We start from the raw sequence: 22,791 nt of genomic DNA, 5'->3' as shown, positions 1-22,791 counted from the left end.
GGGTTATTTTTAACCCTAGGGGCATAACTTAATTTAAATTTGTAGATGTCCACTAGGCCATGTTTTATTTGAATGTATTTATCTATACAAGTCTAATTAAACTGAAAGTGACCTTCATGGCCGGGCCAGTTATGACCACAGGGCCATGACATAACTTCTGTATAAGACTACAAGGTGATTCTTCAATACAAAATATATAAGCTCGGGCATTTTAATTTCTGAGAAAATGACCTTTGGGACGTTTTTACTATACAAGTCTATGTATAATAAGTGACCCCCAGGACATGGCCAATTTTGAACCCAGAGGAAATGCTACATACCAAATATCTAAGGGTTGGTATTATAGTTTCACAAAAGAAAACTTAAATGGATTTTCCTTTACAAGTTTAAATAAAATAAACTAAGTGACCCAGAGGCAATGCCAATTTTGACCCAGGGATCTGTTTTATGATGTTACATGTAAAATATCTAAGCTCTTTGTATTGCAATTTCAAAGAGGCATTTTACTATACAAGTGTATGTAAAATAAGTGACCCTAGGCCGGGGCCATTTGTTACCCAAGGTGGCTTATATAACTTTGTTGAGGTCACAAAAATTCATAAAATTTAAGTGACACCCGAACTGCACCAGTGGTTTGGTTATTTTTGCAGAGGTTTACTTGACAAAGCTACAAGCTAAATATTTAAGGTCTTGGCATTTTTATGAAAGAAGACTTAAGTGTATTTTTCTATGTATAAGCCTATGCAATCTAAGTGACTCCAAGGGTGTCGCCATTGTTGTTCCTACGGGCATAATTTACATAATTTTATAGTGATACTACATGTTAAATATGTATGCTCTGGGCATTGCAATTATTGGCAAGAATATTTTTTAAAGAAGTATATTTAGCTCCCGTCACCTACTTTGCATCAGACTGGAACCATTTATATAGTTTTTTAATGGACCACCTAAGGATCATTCCTGTAAAGTGTGGTCAAAATTTATCAAGTGGTTTAGAAGGAGATATTGTAGACAACGACGAACGCTGGACACACTGCCATCACAAAAGCTCACCTCTAAGAGCTTTGTGCTCAGGTGAGCTAAAATGATCAAGTCAGGAGTATTGAGAAGATGCGTAATGACATAGTATCATACCATTGTCATCGGCGAAAGCAAAATGATGAATAGCGTATCTAAACTCTCATTGATGGAACAGAAAATGATCAGACTTTGTCACCAGTATAGAGCCAAGCCAGCCTGCACACCCATGCAGTCCAACAATTTTTTTTATTACTTTAAGTTTTCAACTTGGCATCAGAGATACTTTAAACATGGAAACTTAAATAGTTCATATTAGAATTTCAGCCGGTTTAGTGTTCAATGCCATTACTAAATGAAAGCAAGGAGTGCGTTTACATCAACTAAGAAACCATTAAAACCCAAACACTTGACCCCAATCTCTAGAGGAGACAGGAAAGAGTTCTGCAGAGAACAATCACGTTAGCTGCGACTATGTAAAGGAAGCATTGATTTTGTCAAGAGATTCCTGCAGATTAATGCGTCTAGGCCGGAAACACTTGTTTAATGACATACGAAATAAACCGACATTAACGAATATAACATACTTCCTCAAACAAGTTATATCAAAGAAAGTAGACATAACTTTATCGGTGAAACAAAATGAAGACGATTTCTTTTAAGGGGAAAAAACTCAGTTTCGTTACAAAGAAAGTCTTAAGTACGAGTAGCTTTTCCCAAATTTATTATATTTATATATTCTATATACATTTCAAAATGAAAAAGTGAGCATTAGAAGTCAGTCGTCACAGATTTCCTATGGCAGAATCGAATAACATTGAGTATGGCAAATTTGGCAACTTGTAGAAGGCGCCACATATTTGAGCCGCGCCATGACAAAACCAAAACAATGGCTTTGCGACCAGCGGATGCGCAGGCTGGTCTGGATCCATGCTGGTCGCAAACCCACTATGTTGGTTTTGTCGTGACGCGACTCATTTGTCTAAAAATGACTTTAATTGCTAATACACTACGCATGGGAAGTATTTTATTAAGCTACAGTTACCATATCAATTCAGAACTTCATATAAATGTTACACATAGAAATGTCTTAGTTAACCGAAACCTTGTTAATTCAAAAGTACAAACAAATATTACATACGAAGTTCGATAGTTGGCCGAACTTTTTTTTTATATCAGAACAACATATAAACATAATAATACGAAACTGCCGTAGTAAGCCAGAAATTGGAAAATTGAAAGGTAAATTGATTATTACAAACGGAGTGTCATACTATTTATTTGAATCTTGCCAATTCAAAACTTCCAATAAATATTACAACTGGAAAGTGCCTTTGTAAACCGGATCTAGTCAAACAAACACTTCAAATAAATATTGAATTCGGAAAGTGGCATAGTGAATAAAAACTTTAAAATTATTAAAACAAAATATTAAAATACATGTAAATATAATGAAACATTTTATATAAGGAAAGTGACAAAAAAGCTGAATTCTTCAAATATAATTGTATATGAGCCGTGTCACGACAAAACCAACATAATGGGTGTGCGACCAGCACGGATCCAGGCCAGCTTGCTCATCCGCGCAGTCTGATCAGGATCCATGCTGTTCGCTTACCAAGTCTATTACAAGTAGAGAAACTGATAGCGAACAGCATGGATCCTGATCAGACTGCGCGGAAGGGCAGGCTGGTCTGGATCCATGCTGGTCGCAAACGCATTATGTTGGTTTTGTCGTGACGCGGCTCATATATACCCTATAGTGGCTGGCTGAGTCAGGCTAATCTTGTTAATGGAAAATTATATAAATGGGAATGAACGAACACGGCCGTTTATTGCGAAGTGACGTCATTGCAAGCGCTTTTCCTTTGTATGTTCTCAGAGAAACCGCGCTGGTCATAAGGGGACACCTTAGTTTATTGTCAACTCTCAACTTTTCACATTTAGGGAACCTGATGAAGTGTGCAGATCTTTAAACTTAACATGGATGGATGAAATACCTTATCCTTGGTATCAGTTGTAAAATATCTGAAATTTATTTTCTTCCGCGTTTTCCATTTATTGTCTTAAATGTAGCACACTATTTGAGATAAAATATTTTCACACGGACAACGCTTTTTAAGATTGTATAAAATACATAGTGTACATATAATGACGGCTTTATTTTCCTTCTTTTGTTTTAACTGAATTAAAGGGACCCAAGTTATGTTTTTGACACGATCAGTTTCTATTCAGACCTCAGGATTTTCTCTGAGTGAATCAATGTGTCTAAGTTATGATTTTCGGTGCTGAAACTGAAATTCTCTTTATTGTGATTGGCCATGTATTTTTATGCTATTTTATCTATTTCAGCAATATGAAATCAGCGCGAGAGAATTTTACTCCTATCATTATGTTATTTGAACTTGTGGTCCAACCCTTTTTCTTTCAAAATGTATTTATATATTTTTCTCTCTATATATTTGCATTGTACATATTGTAAAAAATTGAAAGGAATAAAATATGTTTAAACTGTTATTGCTAGTGACTGAAAGATGGTTCCTTGGACATTTTTAAATTGATATCATATCGTATTTGTTAAGAGACTCACTAGATCACAATATATGGTTAATTTGATTTTCCAGAAACCATCTAAGTATAAATGTGACTTGTAATTACTGACAAGTAAACGACGCCGGTTCTGACCTCTTATATATTATATTGCTTTGTTGTTTCTTCACAACAGAGGCTGTATTATTGTTAGATTGTAAATAATTCATGTTCGTATAGAAAACATAATGGTATTACGTGAATACATTATCTATTTGAACATAGAAAAAAGAAACTTTTTTGTATAATACAATCTATTTCCAACAGAGGATATTGTTATTTTCTTACTTCATAAGGGACCAGGTCCCACGGTTACAATTTTTTGTGATTTCCATTGGTCAGTGTACATTCTGTGGCAATTTCTGGCCAATCAAATGCCAGAGATATGAGTTTGAGCTATGGGAATTTCTATATAACCTCGGACCCAGATTAACAAATTAAAGGAAGCTGACGGCAGACGAACTCAATACGAATGTTTTAAATCATTTATCTTTATTATTCTCTGTGATATGATAAAATAACCACATATACATATAACTACACAGCTCTAAACCAATCCATATGTCAACGTAATACATAATGTTTAATAGTAAACTTTAATTGTCAATAGAGGGCGCGCTCATTACATAAATAACGCAGGGTGTTGGTGAAATATTTAGAGTCAATGTTAAGTTTTGCTGTATTATTTGAGTTTATGATGTTCGTCCTCGTGTTTACACACCATCACAGGAACGCGGGAGTGATGTACAACATAGTCGCTCGTGCATCCCATCACCGTGCGGCGTATTGTACCGTGACCACGACTTCCGACAATTATCAAATCAACGTTCTGTTGTTCCGCTGCTTTTACTAATGACTCGCCTGGCGATCCATTCAAACATTCTAAAGTATGTTTAATCTGAAAAATAAAGATAAATTTTGTCATGAAAATTAAAGATTATTATGTTCAAATTTGATATTTGAAAGAAAAACTGAAAATTTTTGAAATGAAAAATAAAGATCAAGTATACAGTACACCGCGAAGATATGTAACGTTTTAATCTATACAAACTACATGGAAAAAACTGGCATTTTTAAAGTAAAAGACCAAATTAATTTAATCCTAATAGGAAATACGGCTTCCGAAACAAAGTTTGTACATTCCTTTATCCAAATTAGAAAGTCAGAAATTATTTACCAGATTACAATACATATTTGCAATAAAACTTGTTTCCGCAATGAAGAACAAAGTATCTCATTCAGATTTTATTATCCTTCCGACGATTTACCAGACATTGACATTTCAAGGGAATTACAATGCAAATTATGGTGTACTAATTCATATATTGCAAAAATACACAATTAGAAAAATACAAATAAAGTTTGACTGGAAGAGACTATTCCGACAAAATGTTTATATTTATGCCTATACATTGCGATAGAAATGACACATCGCTAATGGGTTTAGCGTCCAAGTACAATGTATCGATATAATAATAATTGAGCCGTGTCATGACAAAACCAACATAATGGGTTTGCGACCAGCATGGATCCAGACCAGCCTGCGCATCCGCGCAGTCTGATCAGGATCCATGCTGTTCGCTATCAGTTTCTCTATACTTGTTATATGGTTTGTAAGCGAACAGCATGGACCCTGATCAGACTGCGCGGATGCGCAGGCTGGTCTGGATCCATGCTGGTCGCAAACCCATTATGTTGGTTTTGTCGTGACACGGCTCATTATAATTTTGTAATATATGATTGTGTTCAAGGGTAAACTTGAACATCTACTATATATACACATGTATCATACATAATGACCAAGTTCAAAGATTTCATTTTAATGAAATCAATAGACTGGTGATATATCACTAGTAATCACTTCCCGGCCGGCGTACTGATACGTCAACAACAAATTAAAAATATGGCAACATATATGAACTATATAAACAAGGACACTCGTGCTTATAGACACAATGTTAATTTACTACATCCACTTTTTCAAAATAACAAGGGCATGTGAAAATAAATCAATTTTCAGTGAATTGATCATTTAAACAATAACTTTCTTTACAGGTATCTGTTGACCTATATACGACTATTTGAAAATATTAGAATAAATATTTATTGTACAATACGTTTAAGTCTAAAAATGACAAAGCACCTTTTTACACAAAAGTAATACATCAGTATACACACACAAAAAAGCTCACAAAATTAGTGACATTTGAAAGACAGAGCCGACATTTTGGCAGCAAAAGTGACCTGCCTTTGCCACCAGTATAGAGCCAGGCCAGCCTGCACATCCGTGCAGTCTGACCAGGCTCTATACTGGTGGCTGACCATCTTCAAGTTCTTATCTTGATATCCCTTAAATGATTATGGATAATTCTCAAATAGGAAGGTGGAAAAGTTCATTACAGAAATTCAGCAGGCTAAGGGTTAAGACATACATTTATCTATTTATTGAGAAAGTGTATATAATATTTTGCACTTGGTATAAAGTGACATGCTCATTTTTTCATTGTCATGTTGACTGATATAATGGTGAGTGACCAACAGTTGATATAGGAAAATTGTTTAGGATAAGATATAAATCTGCCTAAACTTTATAAAAAGACTGTCCCACTTTTTTTGTGATGGATATCTGCAGAAAACTTCTTAGATCAAGCAAATTTTTATCGCGAAATTGAAATTAACAATGGCAGGATGTAAACCTATTTTGACTCCAACAGCATGTTCAATCACTATATACCCTTGGCTGGGCAAAATAAATATAATGAACATCAGATTGGACACTTACTTTGTGTTTGTTTGCTAAATCGTCAATAAATTGAAATGTTTTAGATAACTTCTCTTCGTGTTGTTTCATCAAAGATTCTAATTCAGCTGCGCTGTCAGCCTTTAACATTGTAGCTGTAACAGGAATAACAACAATTTTACATCCTGGCATACGAATCGGCATCAGTCCAAATGGACATCTGTTATTTCTTTGACAGAGAAGAATGTTTTTTAATCAAATCTGTTTTATCGTTTCTTATTGTATACTTGTGTATATCCCTCCCTCCTCAAATTAACATCACTATATATTCAGCAAAGTTTTACTGAAATGACGGAAAGTTAAACTAACATTATCTGGTGCCATTTCAAAAGGCCATATGAAAATAAGTTGTGTTTTAATTTTATTAACTTTGAACACATACATATATGTTATATTCATGAAGTAAAGATTTATCATTATCATTATTATAATAATCAATTAGCCTATTATGACTAAAAGATTTAGCCATTTTAAGGAAGTAAAACTTAAACAATCGAGCACAAACATAAAATGTATATGGGTAATTATACCCACAACATTCTTTCTCGCTAGTGATCTTCGAATTCGTGAGTTAGAGCTCTATGATTTTGTTGAAAACTATATGTTAAATGCGAAATCTTCTCGACCAATGTTTTAAATGAGTGTAGAGAAGAAACCACATGCGGAAAAAACATGATAATACTGGAACACGCCCAAGGAACACTGATCGACAAGTGTCTTCCTGAGAAACAAGGAAAGAGACAAAACAAAAATAAATAAATGTCGGAATTCAGATAAAACCGACACTTTGATTATCAACATTAATAGTGTTATCATGATAATTGCATCTGGTACACTAATCTGTCCCTGCAGTTAGGACGTACTTCATATAATTCAATCATACATCATAAAATTAAACTTCATATTATAATTACGAAATACTATGTATACGGTGTTCTGTTACGGCCATCGCCGAATATAAAATACATGTATCTTAAAAGTCAGAGGTCTAAAGTCCAAAGGTTGAGACCATTAAGTATGGTGCTCAAATGTCAAAAGTGTATGACTTTTTTGTTTCGCCACCGTTATGTCGACATTCTGTGGTTTCTATTTTTATTTACCATGAACCTTTTGTTATTTCTCTACAATAAGAGATACGATTATTTTTAGGTATACCATCTAAAATGATGGAAATTTTGTTACCATTGGTATGTTGTCTGTGATTTTTAAACAAGTTATTTTGAGGTTTAAAGGGTTTAAGGTTATTTATAAAAGGCTAAGTATTATGTATTATATGTAAATCACTCACAATTACTTCATTCTCTTATAATATTTAAAACACGTTGATCAATTGCTGAAGGACTGTATCACATACTGTTTCTTTTTCGTGTTCTTTCTTAAGTAGGTTTAGCGATAATTTAGTTTCATCGAACTCTACAAAAAATCGTTCTTTCAAATAAGGCACGTTGGTGCCATTCTAATCTCAAAAACAGACATTTATTCTGCCAAATTAATAATGATATACCGGTAATAATATATTCTTTAGCCTCTTTTTATGTCATATTTGTGTTAATTGGATGCGGTCTCTGGCACAGATGTTGTTTGTGTAAATAATTTTACTGTCATTTTATGATGATGCATTAGAATATACCTGGCAGATTAATCGAATGTTCAGCACAATGAGCCATTATCACATTGTCCCCCTCACGGTATATATTCTCCACAAAACCTGAAGAAAAAAATAGAATTACTCGTAAATATTTATTTATTTATATTGGGTTTTACGTCACATCGACACAGTATAGGTCATATCGTGCCAGCTATACTGGTGGAGGAAGACCTCAGGTGCCCTTCCGTGCATAATTCAGGCACGCACCTGAGTAGAACCACCGACGTTCCGTAAGCTAGCTGGATAGCTTCCTCACATGAAAGAATCCAAAGTTCCTGTCGGGATTCGAACCCACAGCGGCGAGGGGAAAGTAGTTTGAAGTCAACGACCTTAACCTCTCGACCACGGATGCCCGTCGTTAATAAGTTCTCACCGTAATACACGTCAAATAGGAATCGTTTTATTTCTAAAACCTAAAGAAAAATAAACACATCTGGCTGCACTTAGTTTAGCTGTACATGTAAGAAATGGAACATGTAAGAAATGGATCAATGGACTAAAGTTCAGATCTTCTTATTTCTCACATGTAGATATATTCTATCTATTAAATCAGATTGAGAAAAGGATACAATTTTTAAAGCCTTGAATCAAGCTAAAGTTAGCAATTTATGAAAGCCTTCCGGTGTGCTAAGCTACTGTAAGAACTGTAAGAGTGTTAAATATATTGTTCCGAGTATTCACTCGGTGGCATTGAAATATTTTGAGTGATGGAAAGCTTTAAGAGATAGGAATGTTAGCTTCAGAAGGGTCTTATTATTTCAAAGAATTTTAGGAAAACGTTCTATTTAAAGCGAGCCTGTGTGGAGGTTTAGTACAAGCGCTTAATGTCTGTATGAAATGACAAGGAATTTATAATTATAATTTAGTGTCAAGATCTCAAATATTTATTTGAAATTGTTATTAATAGCATAAATATTCGTGCCGTTCTTGTCAAGTAAACAAATCCAAGGGCAAGTAAGTGGTATCATCACATGTATTGAATATCATTATCTCCCATTATTACTCATCTTGTACAATATATTACTCATTTCACCTGTCTAGAACTGTTTTACACGCAAACACTTATTAACGATATATATTATAACGCCAGGTAATTTACTAATAAAAAAGTAATTAACTAATGCAAATATGTAATTTTTTCACTTTTATTTAAATAAATGTAATTGAAATTGGTCTCTGACTCAGTATATTCATATAACAATTGTCCCAGTATGCTCATATAACCTTGCTCTCAAAATATTCATATAACCCTGGTACAAATTAAAGTTTGAAAGGACGACTAAATAAATAAAAATTATTTGCTCTAGCACAATACGAAAGTGCCGGTTAAGTGGAATAATCGTTGAATCTGACATCGATCATTATATTGTTCGTCCCCTTGTATCACTAAATACTAATGATTTATTTCCATATCTATATATTTTGAAATCCCCGCTCCCGAAAGAGGAACACGAGAAGACCACTTTAAACTGAACACTTTTACAGCCTTTAACATCGTGATTGTCAGTATAATATATGGTGACCGAAGGTTTAATTTTACAAGACAGTAAATGTCACAACAAATGAATAGACGACAGGCAGAAACATTTGTTACATTGTAAAGAAAGGAATACGCGGTATTGACTTTTCTCAACACTTAACACTGAATACTATGGAACGCCAATATTACCTTTTGTTCAGAGATGTTTGGTTAGATGTCGAACTTCATTTAGATTGGTGTTATGTTGGGTAAAGTTAACATCTGCATTGGGTTCAGTGCTGTATTTATGACATCTAGATGAATTATGTTGTTAAGACAAACTGGCATTAGATGGAGTAAATCTGGCATTTTGTTTAGCCAAGAAGAAATTCGGTTGAGTCAAAATGGCATTCTGTTGAGTTAGCTAGGCTGAATCAAAATATCCTTATGTTCGGTTATCTTATAGTAAGGTTGAGTTCACGTTAGGTTGAGTCGAAATGGCATTTTATTGTTTTAAGTTGGCATTATAATGCGTCAGATTAGCATAATCATAATGTTGAGTCAACTAGGCATCATGATGGTTCACGTTTGCTTTATGTTTATTTTGGACAGATTGATATCAGATTTGGTCAAATTAGCATAAGAAAGAGTCTGTTTTCACTCACCATGTTGTGTCAGTTTGGTACATGTATTAAGCTGGCTGAACTTTGCATAATTGGTATATTAGGTCAAGTTGACATTAAGTTTTGTCGTTTTAACATTTATATGTTGGGTCAAGTGACACAAATTTTGTGAATGTTTGCAAAGTTGTTAAGCTGAAAACTTTATATTCAGTTGCCAGTTATGCTGTGTTCAAATGAATGTTTGATATATTTGAGACTTTGAATCAACTTTATGCTAAATAGATACGAACATATGTCATTATGCTTATTTGACTCAACTTATTGCAATATTAATTAACATAATACTATTTTGGCCCAGCATAATGCCACAGTGGTTGAAAATGCTGCTAACTTAAAAATAATGTCATATTGACTCAACTTAATATCTAACTGACCAAACAAAAACATCCAACCAGACTAAACTTTATGTCAATTTGAGTCAATCTAATGTCAGTTTGATCAAATACTCAACCTCAGTCTAATTTTACTCAACACAATGAAAACTTGACTTAAAAATATACACATTAAACCTGTTTCTACTTAACCGAATTCTAATTAACCGAGCATGAAAAAATGTTAGTTTTGGCGTTCCATAGAGTTGTATATTGATTCTCTAATAATGTATATCATCTCACGCTAAAAATGATAAAAAACCGCTTCTCCGAGTGATAGCACTAGCAATCTAGGCATCAAATTAGCTTGAATTTATTCAGTACGTAATAAATGTACATTATTAATCAATTGAATATACATTAATACTAGCTATATAGACTAACACACAGCATCATATGCATACAAAATGCATGTAACTTGTATGCGTGCAGTATATAGAATATAATATCAACTTACATTCAAAGGCAAAAACTGCGTGTTTACTACCATCCATAGCAATCATAATATTCCGTTTCCCTTCCGATGTATTTCCTGCTTCAGCCATTATTGTGTATAGGATTTAAATATTCTCGTAAATATGTAGAAATAACAACACACTAAACGCACAGCTATCTAACGTATCAGCCAATATAAGATGTTTATATTGAACGGTATTTCACTGCGCGTGCGTTCTCGCTCGAGACTATTTCTACATTAATTAACGCGGCGTAACTCGAGAGTTAACTTCAATTACTGTTTAGAAGGAAGAATAAAAAACTAAAGATAAAAGCAAGAAGAAAATGTTTCATTCACGTAAATTCGTTTATCTGTTTACTCGTTTGTTTTTGCACTTCCGTAATTAAATTCCTTTCTTTGTTTTATGACCGCCATGACTGACAGATGTTGCAACAGAAATAAACATTACATTCTAAAATAGTCCAGATCGATTGATTGGAAGGGCTTATATTTTTTGTATGTCTGTTTGTTTTTCTGTTTGTCAAAAAACATATAATATATTACACGGAGGCACTTTTCCATCTTCAGCATCCAAACTTTTATGCAACCACTTTGAAAAAAAGTTTGCTTGAAAGTTGGAAAAAAATGGTTGGAATTAGCAGTAAAAGATTATATCATAAATAACGTTTAAGCATAATCAGAAAACTTTACTTACAAAATTTACATTTCTTCCATTTAGTTAAATGTAATTGAATGTATAAAAAAGTGATTAAAATATTGTAAAAGGCATCACAGTTTGTGATAAAATATTTAGTATTATTGAGATATTACAATCATATACATGTATATATTGATGCACTGCATATATAATGTTTGGTAAGACGAGGTTTTGATGTTTGGTCCGGAAAAAATTAAATTTAAATAATATACATAAGAATTGGAATTTAGAATTGGAGAGAAGAAAAAATGTACATATTTCTCATAAACTGATATGATTTGAAACAAAATTTGATAAAACGGTACAAAGTTTGAAGTCTAGCGTTTATTTGGCTACATATGTATCCACGATTATATGATAACTTTTTGTTTGAAGTACATTATTTCATGTATAATATGGTTTATATAAATCTCAGTTGTTAAAGCAAAACTCGCGCGCCATTGATTGTATTGAACGAGTTAAATAAGAATTACTAGTTACTGGTAAATAACACAATCTTTTATTTTAAATTTTATGCACGACTAAATGCAAAATTAATTTTCTGTGTGTGCTCAGCCGCTTAAATGGCCATTGGAACTTCCACCATACCGTTACCCCGTTACCAAGCTTGATCACATACTAAGCTGCCTCAACCTTATTAATCACAAGTGCTTCAGCCACATTACCAGTCTATAACTTTTTTATTTTACCTTTGTTTTAATTACAAAATATCACTACCCTGGGTAACAACTGTTCATGTTTATCTTGATGAAAATCTTAGTATGTTTCTAATATTTTATATTTTAAATGATAATAAATCGTCACCCAAAATACTACATGTATCATTTTCGTGTTAGTTTTGGTATTCTGTTTCAGTTACTGTAGCATATTATTGTGCTTTTTAAGAGGTCAAGTAAAATAGTTAAGATATGTGAAAAAAGCAAGGGTCGGACTATATATATGTCTCATGTGATCGTATGTATAAGTAAGTAAATTATAACCCCGGCCTGAAAACTCGGGGGAAAAGTGGGGACTTTGTTATGGATTATTGAAGGTCCGATAAAGTCACCGGCCTTTCCGGACTTTCGTGTGATAAAATTCCACTCGCCTCTAAATGACCCCTAATTGCGAATTGAACATACCCCGTAGTCCAAAACAAAATCACCGCTATGACCCGTCAGAGCGGAGACAAAAAGGAAACTAATATTATAACTTTATATGTGTTACCCTTGTTGTGTTACATCTATATAATCAGAAATATATGTTATTACTAGATGCAGCATTTCTTTAAATATGACCTTTCTCTCATTTCACGCTGGTTTTATCTACATTAAAGCCGCGTCACGACAAAACCAACGTAATGCGTTTGCGACCAGCATGGATCAAAATCACACTGCGCATCCGCGCAGTCTGATCAGGACCCATGCTGTTCGCTATCAGTTTCTCTGCTTGTAATAGGGTTTGTAAGCGAACAGCATGGATCCTGATCAGACTGCGCGGATGCGCAGGCTGGTCTGGATCCATGCTTGTCGCAAACGCATTACGTTGGTTTTGTCGTGACGCGGCTCATTTATTTATTTACTGAATTTCAATGATTTCAAACTACAGCCCAGATTGTTTTTCTTGTAAATGAAACAGCTGTTCACGTTTGGTAAATAATTTCATTGAACATGACTAATGTTAGAAGGTGTAATTGTGTTCTTCCTGATTTTCTGTTGTGATGACATTGACTCATGTTCGCTGACAAATAAAGATATACACTACATTACGTATAGATAGATAGCAAAGTGGTATATATTGATTTGTATCAGTTGATAGCTTTCAAAAAGGGGATGTGGAGATAATAAGATTATAGATATTATATATATGACATTCTTCTCTAGATAATGGAAACAAAATCTGGCTGGAATTTGATCACTTCGACTAATATGTTTTAGGTGCTTCTAATCACTTTATACATTATTTCAGTGGGTGGTAACTAAGATGTGTCACGTTTCTCTAACCCCGGGAGGCTTCGGGGTGGGAGGCATCAGAGATCAGGATTGTTTTCTTATATGACACCAGTTCTGACTGCTTAAAAGAGGATGACCGGTGCCTTTGAGTACTGCGAGGAGTTCAACCAAAACGATTTCTTCATAACTGTTCTGTAAGCTCGATAAAGAGTTGGTCTGTGAATCAAGACCCGGGGTTGATTCACTTGTGGTTATGTCATTTATGTCATTTTCGTTGCGATTGATCATGAAATCCTTTCTACGGTCATTCGCACTGTCCATCTGCTCTGGCATGTACAGAAGTTATCAGTTCCTTGCGAAATTGAAGTTACTAGTACTGCATGGTAAACTACACGAAAGCCTGACAAAAAACGATGCTGGGCTGAACTGTGCTCTGGTGAGCCAGAGGGTAAACTATTAACACCATTACCACCACAGAATTCTTCGTCTTAAACAGTGGTATAAACTTCTCATCATGTAATTATTCATAGAATCTCTTATATTTCAACGCAAGACTGGCAATAGATAAGATTTAACTGTCGAAAAGATATTGATATCTGTATTTGATTAAAAAAGACACTGAATAATTTCAAGCATTGCATGCAGCAATTCAGTCTGAAGCATAAACAAATATTTATCGAAGCATTCGTCATGCTATGAACAAAGGTATTTATAAATGTGCATAAACTTTCTTTGAAAAAGCAGAGCATGTACGTTCATGCATGTTTGAATATGAGATTTATCCTCCCTCTAAAAGAAACACACAAAAACTATTTGCTACATTTGTGAGTGGTGGTGGGGGGGGGATGGAGCGGGTAGTGGGAGGGGTCTATAATCAAACATAGGTCAATTTATGTTCAAAATTCATGTAAAGACATATTCTTCTTTTCAGTATTCTTATACACTTCTTATTTCACTTCATTCTATATTTGAATATATCAAACTCACAAGTTATACTTTCAATGATATGATATGATATGATACGAGCATCTGTACAAATAATCATCGGACTGAGATTCTTTGAATAATATAATCCCAGAACTTGGGGGAACATAGATGGATAGTTTAAAAGATGAAATAATCACATAAAACAAGAATATATTGTATAATTATAATTATATATTTACAATCAAACTACAAACTAACTGTATTATGATAACTACGTAGGAAAGAGAAGCACACAGAATTCCCGAAACCGAACAATTTGTAAATTGTGCAACAAGAATGATATTGATTTAGAATTCCATTTTTTTGGTCTACATCCGAGTTATTCACATAAAAATATGTAGGCGACGAGATCTAGTTAGATATAAGTTACAGCGTTGAATAATATTTGTACAATGCTATAATCGTTTTTGTGTATATATATATGCCATCAGTTGGAACTGTCACTTGATCTTCAAATTGATCATTTGATCTTATGATGCTCGTCCTTGTGCTTACAAATAAGAACGGGTACATGAGAATGATGCACGATATAGTCACTCACGCTACCCATAATGGTGCGTCTTAGTGTTCCGTGACCTCGACTTCCGGCAATGATCAAATCCACGTTATTTTCGTGCGCGAATTTCACGATGTTCTCTCCAGGAGGGTCATGTAAGCGTTCAAGTTTGTGCTGTATCTGTAAAAATAAAAATTTAGTTTTAAAAATATTGAAATTTTAAGCTTGAAACGTGTTTTATATTCTCTTTATGCTTTTTATACATAAAACAACTTTGAATTTTCTTTTAAAGAAATAAGGATCAAGACTCTTAATCGTTTGCCTTCTCATCAAATCCCACCGAGGGTTTGTGAACTGAATGTTAGCAAGTGATATCAACCGAGGTACAAACCTCTTCTCAGAGGTGAAGTTTCTTTTTATCAACCTCAGTTGGATGCGATATTTGTTTTATTTTACCAAACAAATAAATCACGTGAGGTATAATATTGATAATAATAGCACTCGTTTATATGTTATAAATTACGTGTATGAAACAAGAGATTTACTAATGATCATACGTTATATTTGTTTGCTATTTTGTCGAATGAATCAAATATTTCCTTCGCCTTCCCTTCATGTTTTTCTACCAAAGCATGTAAGGTTGCCGGACTTGCCTGCACCGCAGTTGCTGGAATGATAAACACATGTGTTGTTTATTTGTCTCATTTCATGCTATATAAAGCGGTGTTCTATTGTGTTTAAGAGTGAGATTGCCATGAATAATGTAGCAGATTCGATCCCTGACAGAGTAACAAAAGTCATATCAATATATGCTTTCTGTTTGTTTGTTTGCTAACCATCGTTCCTGGAGAGTTACACCAGTACCAGACTACCTTCCTCCGTGCAAAACTACCAAAGCATCTCCCGGGGATTGAACCCATGCCAGAGAGGTAACTGGATTAGAAGTCATCGACTCTACTCAATATATGCAAGTATATATAAGTTGGGAGGTGCTTAAACACGTACAAAAACAGAATGCAATACGAACATTTTATTCATGCGGTATGTGAATTTCTATGGCTTAGTAAAGTAAACCTAGTTCAAAAGATTATAATTATGTGACGCTATTAAACATTTAAGTGATATACCATTGAAGAACCCGTACAAATCTTATGGTCATTATTGTTTGCACTGAGTAAAACATTTTAACACGCAAATATATATACATATTTCGCTTGGAGAAGTTAGAAATAAGAGTACCTGACAGGTGTGTGCCGATTTCGGAGCAAAATCCGATGATGACTTCATCGCTAGGCTTATAAACAGTTTCAGCATACCCTGAAATATATAAACTTCACAAGGTGGCTAACAGTTGACCAAAAATAGTAGGGTAATTATCATCATTGGTTGGAAAGATGAAAAATGTGAAATACTTCATTTTTTGTAATGAAATATCTTATATATTATTCGTACAGATTAACATATTCGAAGCGATTGTCATAGTCGTACAAAACCTTCGTACTTTGTGGAGTTAAAACAAATTTCCTAAGTGTTCGAACTTTTCGAAAATCTACTTAAAGTGTTTTTCCTTCTGATAAAACATTATTTATGCCTTTGTTATCTGGCATTTCAGTTAAATATCAAAAGAAAATTGATTTATAGATGTTTAACCTTTCTTTTCATCTTCTTTGTTTGAAGGAAAACTCCATTAAGTTTGTATTGTATATATTTTTTCTGTCTTAAGATGTCACATACCATTATCAAATACATGATAAATTTCCTTACACAAGAAAAATACTTAAAGCAGGTTATTTACAAAATTCTTTTCTACAATGTCATCGCTAAGCATTGTTTCGTTTAATTTATATGCCAGTAATGCACCAATCTCTTGAAACATCACCCCACCCCATACCGGGACGGTGCTCGGGCGATAGCCGAGAAAATGAACCAAGATTTTACCATCCCTCTGTCATCGAACTGCCGGATAGATGAGGTGTTTTTGTTTTGTTGATAAAACTGTATCACAATGCAGAAAAATTATATCGGGACTTTAACACCTTACTGTTTCCACAGGGCAGTACCTTTTCCAGGGCTTTGGAATTACAAAAGTGAAACTCCGCACGTGAGAGTCGAGTTTAAATTGACTTGTGCATAGATATAGGTCTTCTATAAAAAGACGCAGATTATATTTTCGACAGATGTTGTTCATTAATTTTGTATTTATCGTACAAGACCTAGATAATTTTCTATTCTGTTCTGTTCCTTTTCGCCCACTTGTTTTTTTAACATACATGTAATTCATGTTTAGTCAATAAATTCAAGGTTGTACTGTTTGTGAAAATAAAATTCATTATTTGAGTCACGTCACGACAAAACCAACATAATGGGTTTGCGCATCCGCGCAGTCTGATCAGGATCCATGCTGTTCGCTATCAGTTTCTCTACTTGTTATAGGGTTTGTAAGCGAACAGCATGGATCCTGATCAGACTGCGCGGATGCGCAGGCTGGTCTGGATCCATGCTGGTCGCAAACCCATTATGTTGGTTTTGTCGTGACGCGGCTCATTTATATCAGAACGATCAATGTATTGTTGATTATTCTTGCTATTACAAAAACCAAACTTCAAATGTAATGTTAAGGCAACGTAGTTTTAGTTTGACATTACATGGTAATATTTATCAGCGAAACTAAAACGATAAATACATTTATTCAATAACACGTTTTATATGAAAGGAGTTCAAAACTTTAGAATAAATGCAGTTTTAAGAAGTAAACCAGAAAATTAAGTCGTTATTTAGGTTAAAGTTGGTAACTAAAATTCCATAATGATGATACAATATTTCTGTTTCGATATAAACATAGCTCTAGTTAAATCTTGTCGCTTCCATTTGTCCAAATAAATAATAATAAGGTTTATAATGCTACTTAATAATAAAATAAAAAAAGCAATAAATTAAACTTGTAAAACAAATTTAAACTTACATTCAAATGCAAAGTGCGAATGTTTGCTTCCGTCAATTGCAATTAGAACCTTCTTTCCAGAATTTGTCACTGTCTGTCCAGAGTCGGCCATTTTGTAAAAATGTCAGATCTAGTTTGTTTAGACATGCGATTTATCTATAAATAAAATACAACTGTGTGCACTGGACTGGTACCCGGATCTTAATGCCAAATGCAGCGAAATCTTTTTTAAACCTAAATGCATATATATACATGTATATGTTAGATATATTACGCTAAATGTTCGATCATCGGCAATCGATAAATTCAACTTTTCTTTTGAACTCCATACATAAATCCGTACCATAATTGTAAATATTTTATAAATGGTAAAATTCTTTGTTATTTTAGGTTGAAACTTTTTGGGTAAAACCAGGTTTCAGTTTAATGCAATTGGGGCCTTTTTATGTGTAAAATATTTAGTTTATAACGCTTATAGTTAAAACGCGTATTTATAAGTATTTATAAGAACATATAAATATAAAACATTAAATCAAGGGTGTACACTGTCACGACTATATCTTATATGGGTTTAATTATGAGTCATTAATTATCTGTTTTAAGTGATACGTTTTTATTTTAAACATCTTAAGGCGGCGGTAACTTTTACCCTTTAAAACTACAAAGACGTTATACGATACGAGAAATGCGTACGTATTACATTACAATACCAAATTATAATTTGAGCCGTGTCATGACAAAACCAACATAGTGCGTTTGCGACCAGCATGGATCCAGACCATCCTGCGCATCCGATTAGTCTGATCAGGATCCATGCTGTTCGCTTACCAACTCTATTACAAGTAGAGAAACTGATAGCGAACAGCATGGATCATGATCAGACTGCGCGGATGCGCAGGCTGGTCTGGATCCATGCTGGTCGCAAACCCATTATGTTGGTTTTGTCGTGACGCCGCTCATATGTTTCTAAATAAAATAAAAAAATGAACAAAACCTCTCAAGATCATACATGAATGATTCAGAAAAAGAAAGACAGAAAAAAACGACAAACAAACTTATCTCATTATCCCGCTATCTATAAGGCGAGACAGAACGGGTGGTATGTTAAAGGTCATTTCAACATTAAAATCGTTGCATTATTCGTGTACTAAACAAAGGATTCTTAATAAGTACACTTAATGTAATAACACAATTCTTCGTCTGTCCTCTCCCCAATGATATTAATGGAGTTACTATGTGAATTATTTTACTTACAAATGTAGCTATACATTTTGTATACAAGTGCCTTACTTCAGAATGAATGGCCTAATACACGTATATATTACACATGCTCGAGTCATGCAGATATTTTTTCTTTCATACCAATATATTCACTTCTATTCACAAAAATTAAAAGTAAACAATTTAACTATAAAATATAGTGGCTGATTTGGTACATTGCGCGTTGCGTTGTCGATGTCGCCCTGACGCTTGACTTATGAGCCAATCCTTTGATTTGAACCGAGCGGCAATGTGACATCGCGACAACACGCCGCACGACAACGCGCCGTTTGGCGTACATCGTTAGCGACAGGACGAAAGTCCGACAACGCGCCGTTTGGCGCTTTGTCCTGTTGTCGCGAGCGTCAACACGACGCACAAAAGCGTTCCTAATCAGCCACCATAATAAATATATAATTTATATCTCATTTCCAGTACTCATCGCATAAAAGTTAACAATTTTAAAATGAAATATAAAATTACACAATTTACGAATATGGTCATTCCTAAAAAGAAAATTATCTGAGACTATATGTTTACATATATTTACATATACTTAACAGTTAACAGTAATAGTTTCACACCAAAAATGAAATAAAAAAAAGAGACCACAAGCAAAATGATGGCCCCAACAGCGGAAATGGTCCCTATCAGCGAGCCACTTACAGCTCCCATAAACTTAAAAACTCTATATCTACTATATTGCCGAGATTTGGCAATTGATTTTGAAACATTCAAGGTGGTCTTATTAGAATGGAAAACTCCACTGCATTATACAATTAGATGAACGCTATACACGCATATACACAATTCAGTAATCAGCATTTTGTTGGAACACAGAAGTGTTAAACCTTATGTTAACCACGTGTCGTGCTCCACCCACACCATGAACTGCACAAAACCAGAACATCCCAATATTTTCCATAAGTTAGCATATAAAAAAAAAATTAATAGTACACAGTTGCTAATCCATACATAAACTTTATCTAAAATTTATCTAAAAACAAGCTGTCAAATAAAAAACACTTTAAAATTCTGTCATAATCAAATGATACAGCCCTCTTAAAACCAAATACTTCTGTTACTTTAAATAGGAATAGAAATGAGAACTAGATTAAACCAGTGTCTTATCATGTGATAAAAAATATAAAGCCCTTAACTTATTATTAGAGAAATCCTTACCATGTGTATAATCAATTTATTTCGACAATTACTACCAATATCTGGAGACACCGCAAGTCTGAAGCATTAATACAAGTATTAGTCAAAAATCGTTTATTTGTACGGACATATATCCCCTTCGGACAATAACTCCCCTTCATGTATTGTTTGTATATTCTGGACTATAATCCCTCCATGGGTGGACATAATCCCCTTCATGTGTGGGAAATTTTGAAGTACAAATCCCCTCATAAAAAATTGCTACCTGGACAAAATCCCCCTCGAATGAATTTTCCTTTAAAAGTGTTTATAAAGGTTTATAAATTATAAAGTGTATGAGAGCGACATACTGCATTATGCTGTGTGGAAATATCCTAAATGTATAAATAAGTAGAAAATATATTCAGCAGAAAGCACATCAATGGTTAGAGACACCATTTTGATCACATTAAAATTGCTTTGTTAAAAGCATGTCATATCAATTCAAAGGTATTTGCCAGTGATCTTGGGGTGGGATTGGGATTAATATTAATCACTCTTTTCATCAATAGAAATTGTAACAATGATATATTATTTCAATTAGAATTATCAACTAATATACAATCAATGAAACAATTAATTGGGCTAATAAAAAAATGTTAATTCATACTAAATCAATTTAAAAACAATTAAAGAAATTGCCTAATCAAATATGATGTATGCAAGTGATAATTACAATAATTTTAATGAAAACTTCCAACTAAGATTTAAATGTTAACTAGTGATACATAATTATAAATGAAAAAATAACAAAAGTGCATTATTCATCAATAATTTTATGAGCATTAATAAGTACATTAGAAACCTATGAACAAGGATTTTGTCGGGGTAGTGAAGGGGATTTTGTCCACGCTTGCAAAAAACATGAAAGGGGATTATGTCCACCCATGAAGGGGATTTGTCCCGGGTATGCAAAGGGGATTTTTCCGACGCGGGGTATTATGTCTGACATTTGTCAAAACAAATACATGTATATAAAAATTTTATAAGATTCCTAATGTCAGAATAGACATTTGCAGATTACACAACACATGTTTTCATTTCTACCCCTAATGCCATTAAAGGACAATAATTCTATTTCATTTACTTGCCAAGTCCGCTCAATCTACCAGTCTCTAGCCTATAATGGGTGCTACTCCACATATATACGAAATTTAGGCATATGCAAGATCTGTTGCTATGCAGTTATAGTTTTGACATCCCCTTCTTCGTCTCATAGTTAAACTTGAAAATGTTTCTATATGTCTTAGTTCTATTAAGACCACGAAATGCTAGAAACTACGTATATCAGTGAAAGTGATCAATCACAAATTTGTCTAGATATTCACTAAAAAAACATTATCTACAACTTTATCTAACAATTCTTTCTTGTGTAACATGTACATGTTCCATAGCAATATAATCACCACAAGTTTGTTATCTTTCAAAATATTCTGTACTCTTAATTCCATTTTTAAGTTATAGGTACCAGACAGCATTATTACTAATGTTTAAAGATCGTTTTATCTAGACGGAGAATCTGGCCATACTTGAAAATCACATAAAAACATTTAATTACCCACATTTTAAACCTGCTTAGCAAACACTGGGTTCCCAGCACCAAGTCACCAGCAAACAGCAGATTTGGGTATATCTATCTGTGACCCAAAAAGAAACCTCATAGCTCCTGTTTTGGATCGGCATCTCAATACAGGCATACTGTTTGTCCCCAAATATAGAGCCCCATATGCTACTACCGGCAAACTAGCGGAGTCGTGACATAACTTTGTTTAAAACATGGTAGGGCATGCCACTCATAGTTTGAAATATTAGCAATTAAAAGCCCAAGGCTCTATCCTGCTGCTTGTGACATAAAACTTTGCTTTACATTATAATCTAAGAACTCATTCAATACAAACCTAAATATAGTTAATTATTTGTCTTGTATAGTGCTAACGCATGCCATTACATTTACAATTATCATACTCGGATCTTAGACCTATGAAATGTGTCTCTAAAGTAACCCTGGTAATAACATTACTTTTAGACATATTAATAGACATAGTGGTATAACACCAATCACAACAACGGTATTCAACATAGTCTGCAAATCAATTTTCATTTTTGCAGTAGAACAATGTCATCTGCGTATAAAAGAATAGATACCTTCCAGTACCGATCATCTTAATTTCTAAGCCCAAATCTAAGCGTGTATTGATAGTAAAGACAAGTTCATTTATTTAAAACAATTAAATAAGGCACAGGTGACAATAATG

General features: G+C 33.8%; 2 protein-coding genes across 2 annotated transcripts; both read right to left on the bottom strand.

Annotated features, from left to right (window-relative positions):
* Positions 1-4,077: 4,077 nt before the first annotated feature.
* Positions 4,078-11,321, bottom strand: LOC132724093 (uncharacterized). The gene is made up of 4 exons (XM_060708904.1): positions 11,025-11,321; positions 8,037-8,114; positions 6,389-6,501; positions 4,078-4,504 (listed from the first exon to the last, which is right to left on the bottom strand). The coding sequence occupies exons 1-4, from the start codon at positions 11,110-11,112 to the stop codon at positions 4,289-4,291; spliced, it is 495 nt and encodes a 164-aa protein (XP_060564887.1). The 5' UTR covers positions 11,113-11,321; the 3' UTR covers positions 4,078-4,288.
* A 3,455-nt stretch (positions 11,322-14,776) lies between these two features.
* LOC132724096 (uncharacterized) lies at positions 14,777-18,314 on the bottom strand. Its single transcript, XM_060708907.1, has 4 exons — positions 18,098-18,314; positions 16,375-16,452; positions 15,693-15,802; positions 14,777-15,315 (listed from the first exon to the last, which is right to left on the bottom strand). The coding sequence occupies exons 1-4, from the start codon at positions 18,186-18,188 to the stop codon at positions 15,100-15,102; spliced, it is 495 nt and encodes a 164-aa protein (XP_060564890.1). The 5' UTR covers positions 18,189-18,314; the 3' UTR covers positions 14,777-15,099.
* Positions 18,315-22,791: the final 4,477 nt, after the last annotated feature.

Source organism: Ruditapes philippinarum, unplaced genomic scaffold, assembly GCF_026571515.1.
Source record: "Ruditapes philippinarum isolate M1 unplaced genomic scaffold, ASM2657151v2 ctg5696_1_1_1_1, whole genome shotgun sequence".
NCBI classification, from domain to species: Eukaryota; Metazoa; Mollusca; class Bivalvia; order Venerida; family Veneridae; genus Ruditapes; species Ruditapes philippinarum.
This window is presented reverse-complemented; position numbering and strand designations above follow the sequence as displayed.

Excerpts from the sequence above, each read along its gene's own strand:
- LOC132724093 (XM_060708904.1), bottom strand. The coding sequence starts at position 11,112 with ATGGCTGAAGCAGGAAATACATCGGAAGGGAAACGGAATATTATGATT. Across the intron at positions 8,115-11,024 it reads CGCAGTTTTTGCCTTTGAAT|GTTTTGTGGAGAATATATAC; the intron begins GTAAGTTGATAT and ends TTTTTTCTTCAG. Across the intron at positions 6,502-8,036 it reads ACATTCGATTAATCTGCCAG|CTACAATGTTAAAGGCTGAC; the intron begins GTATATTCTAAT and ends TTCCTGTTACAG.
- LOC132724096 (XM_060708907.1), bottom strand. The coding sequence starts at position 18,188 with ATGGCCGACTCTGGACAGACAGTGACAAATTCTGGAAAGAAGGTTCTA. Across the intron at positions 15,803-16,374 it reads AATCGGCACACACCTGTCAG|CAACTGCGGTGCAGGCAAGT; the intron begins GTACTCTTATTT and ends TTATCATTCCAG. Across the intron at positions 15,316-15,692 it reads AAATAGCAAACAAATATAAC|ATACAGCACAAACTTGAACG; the intron begins GTATGATCATTA and ends TTATTTTTACAG.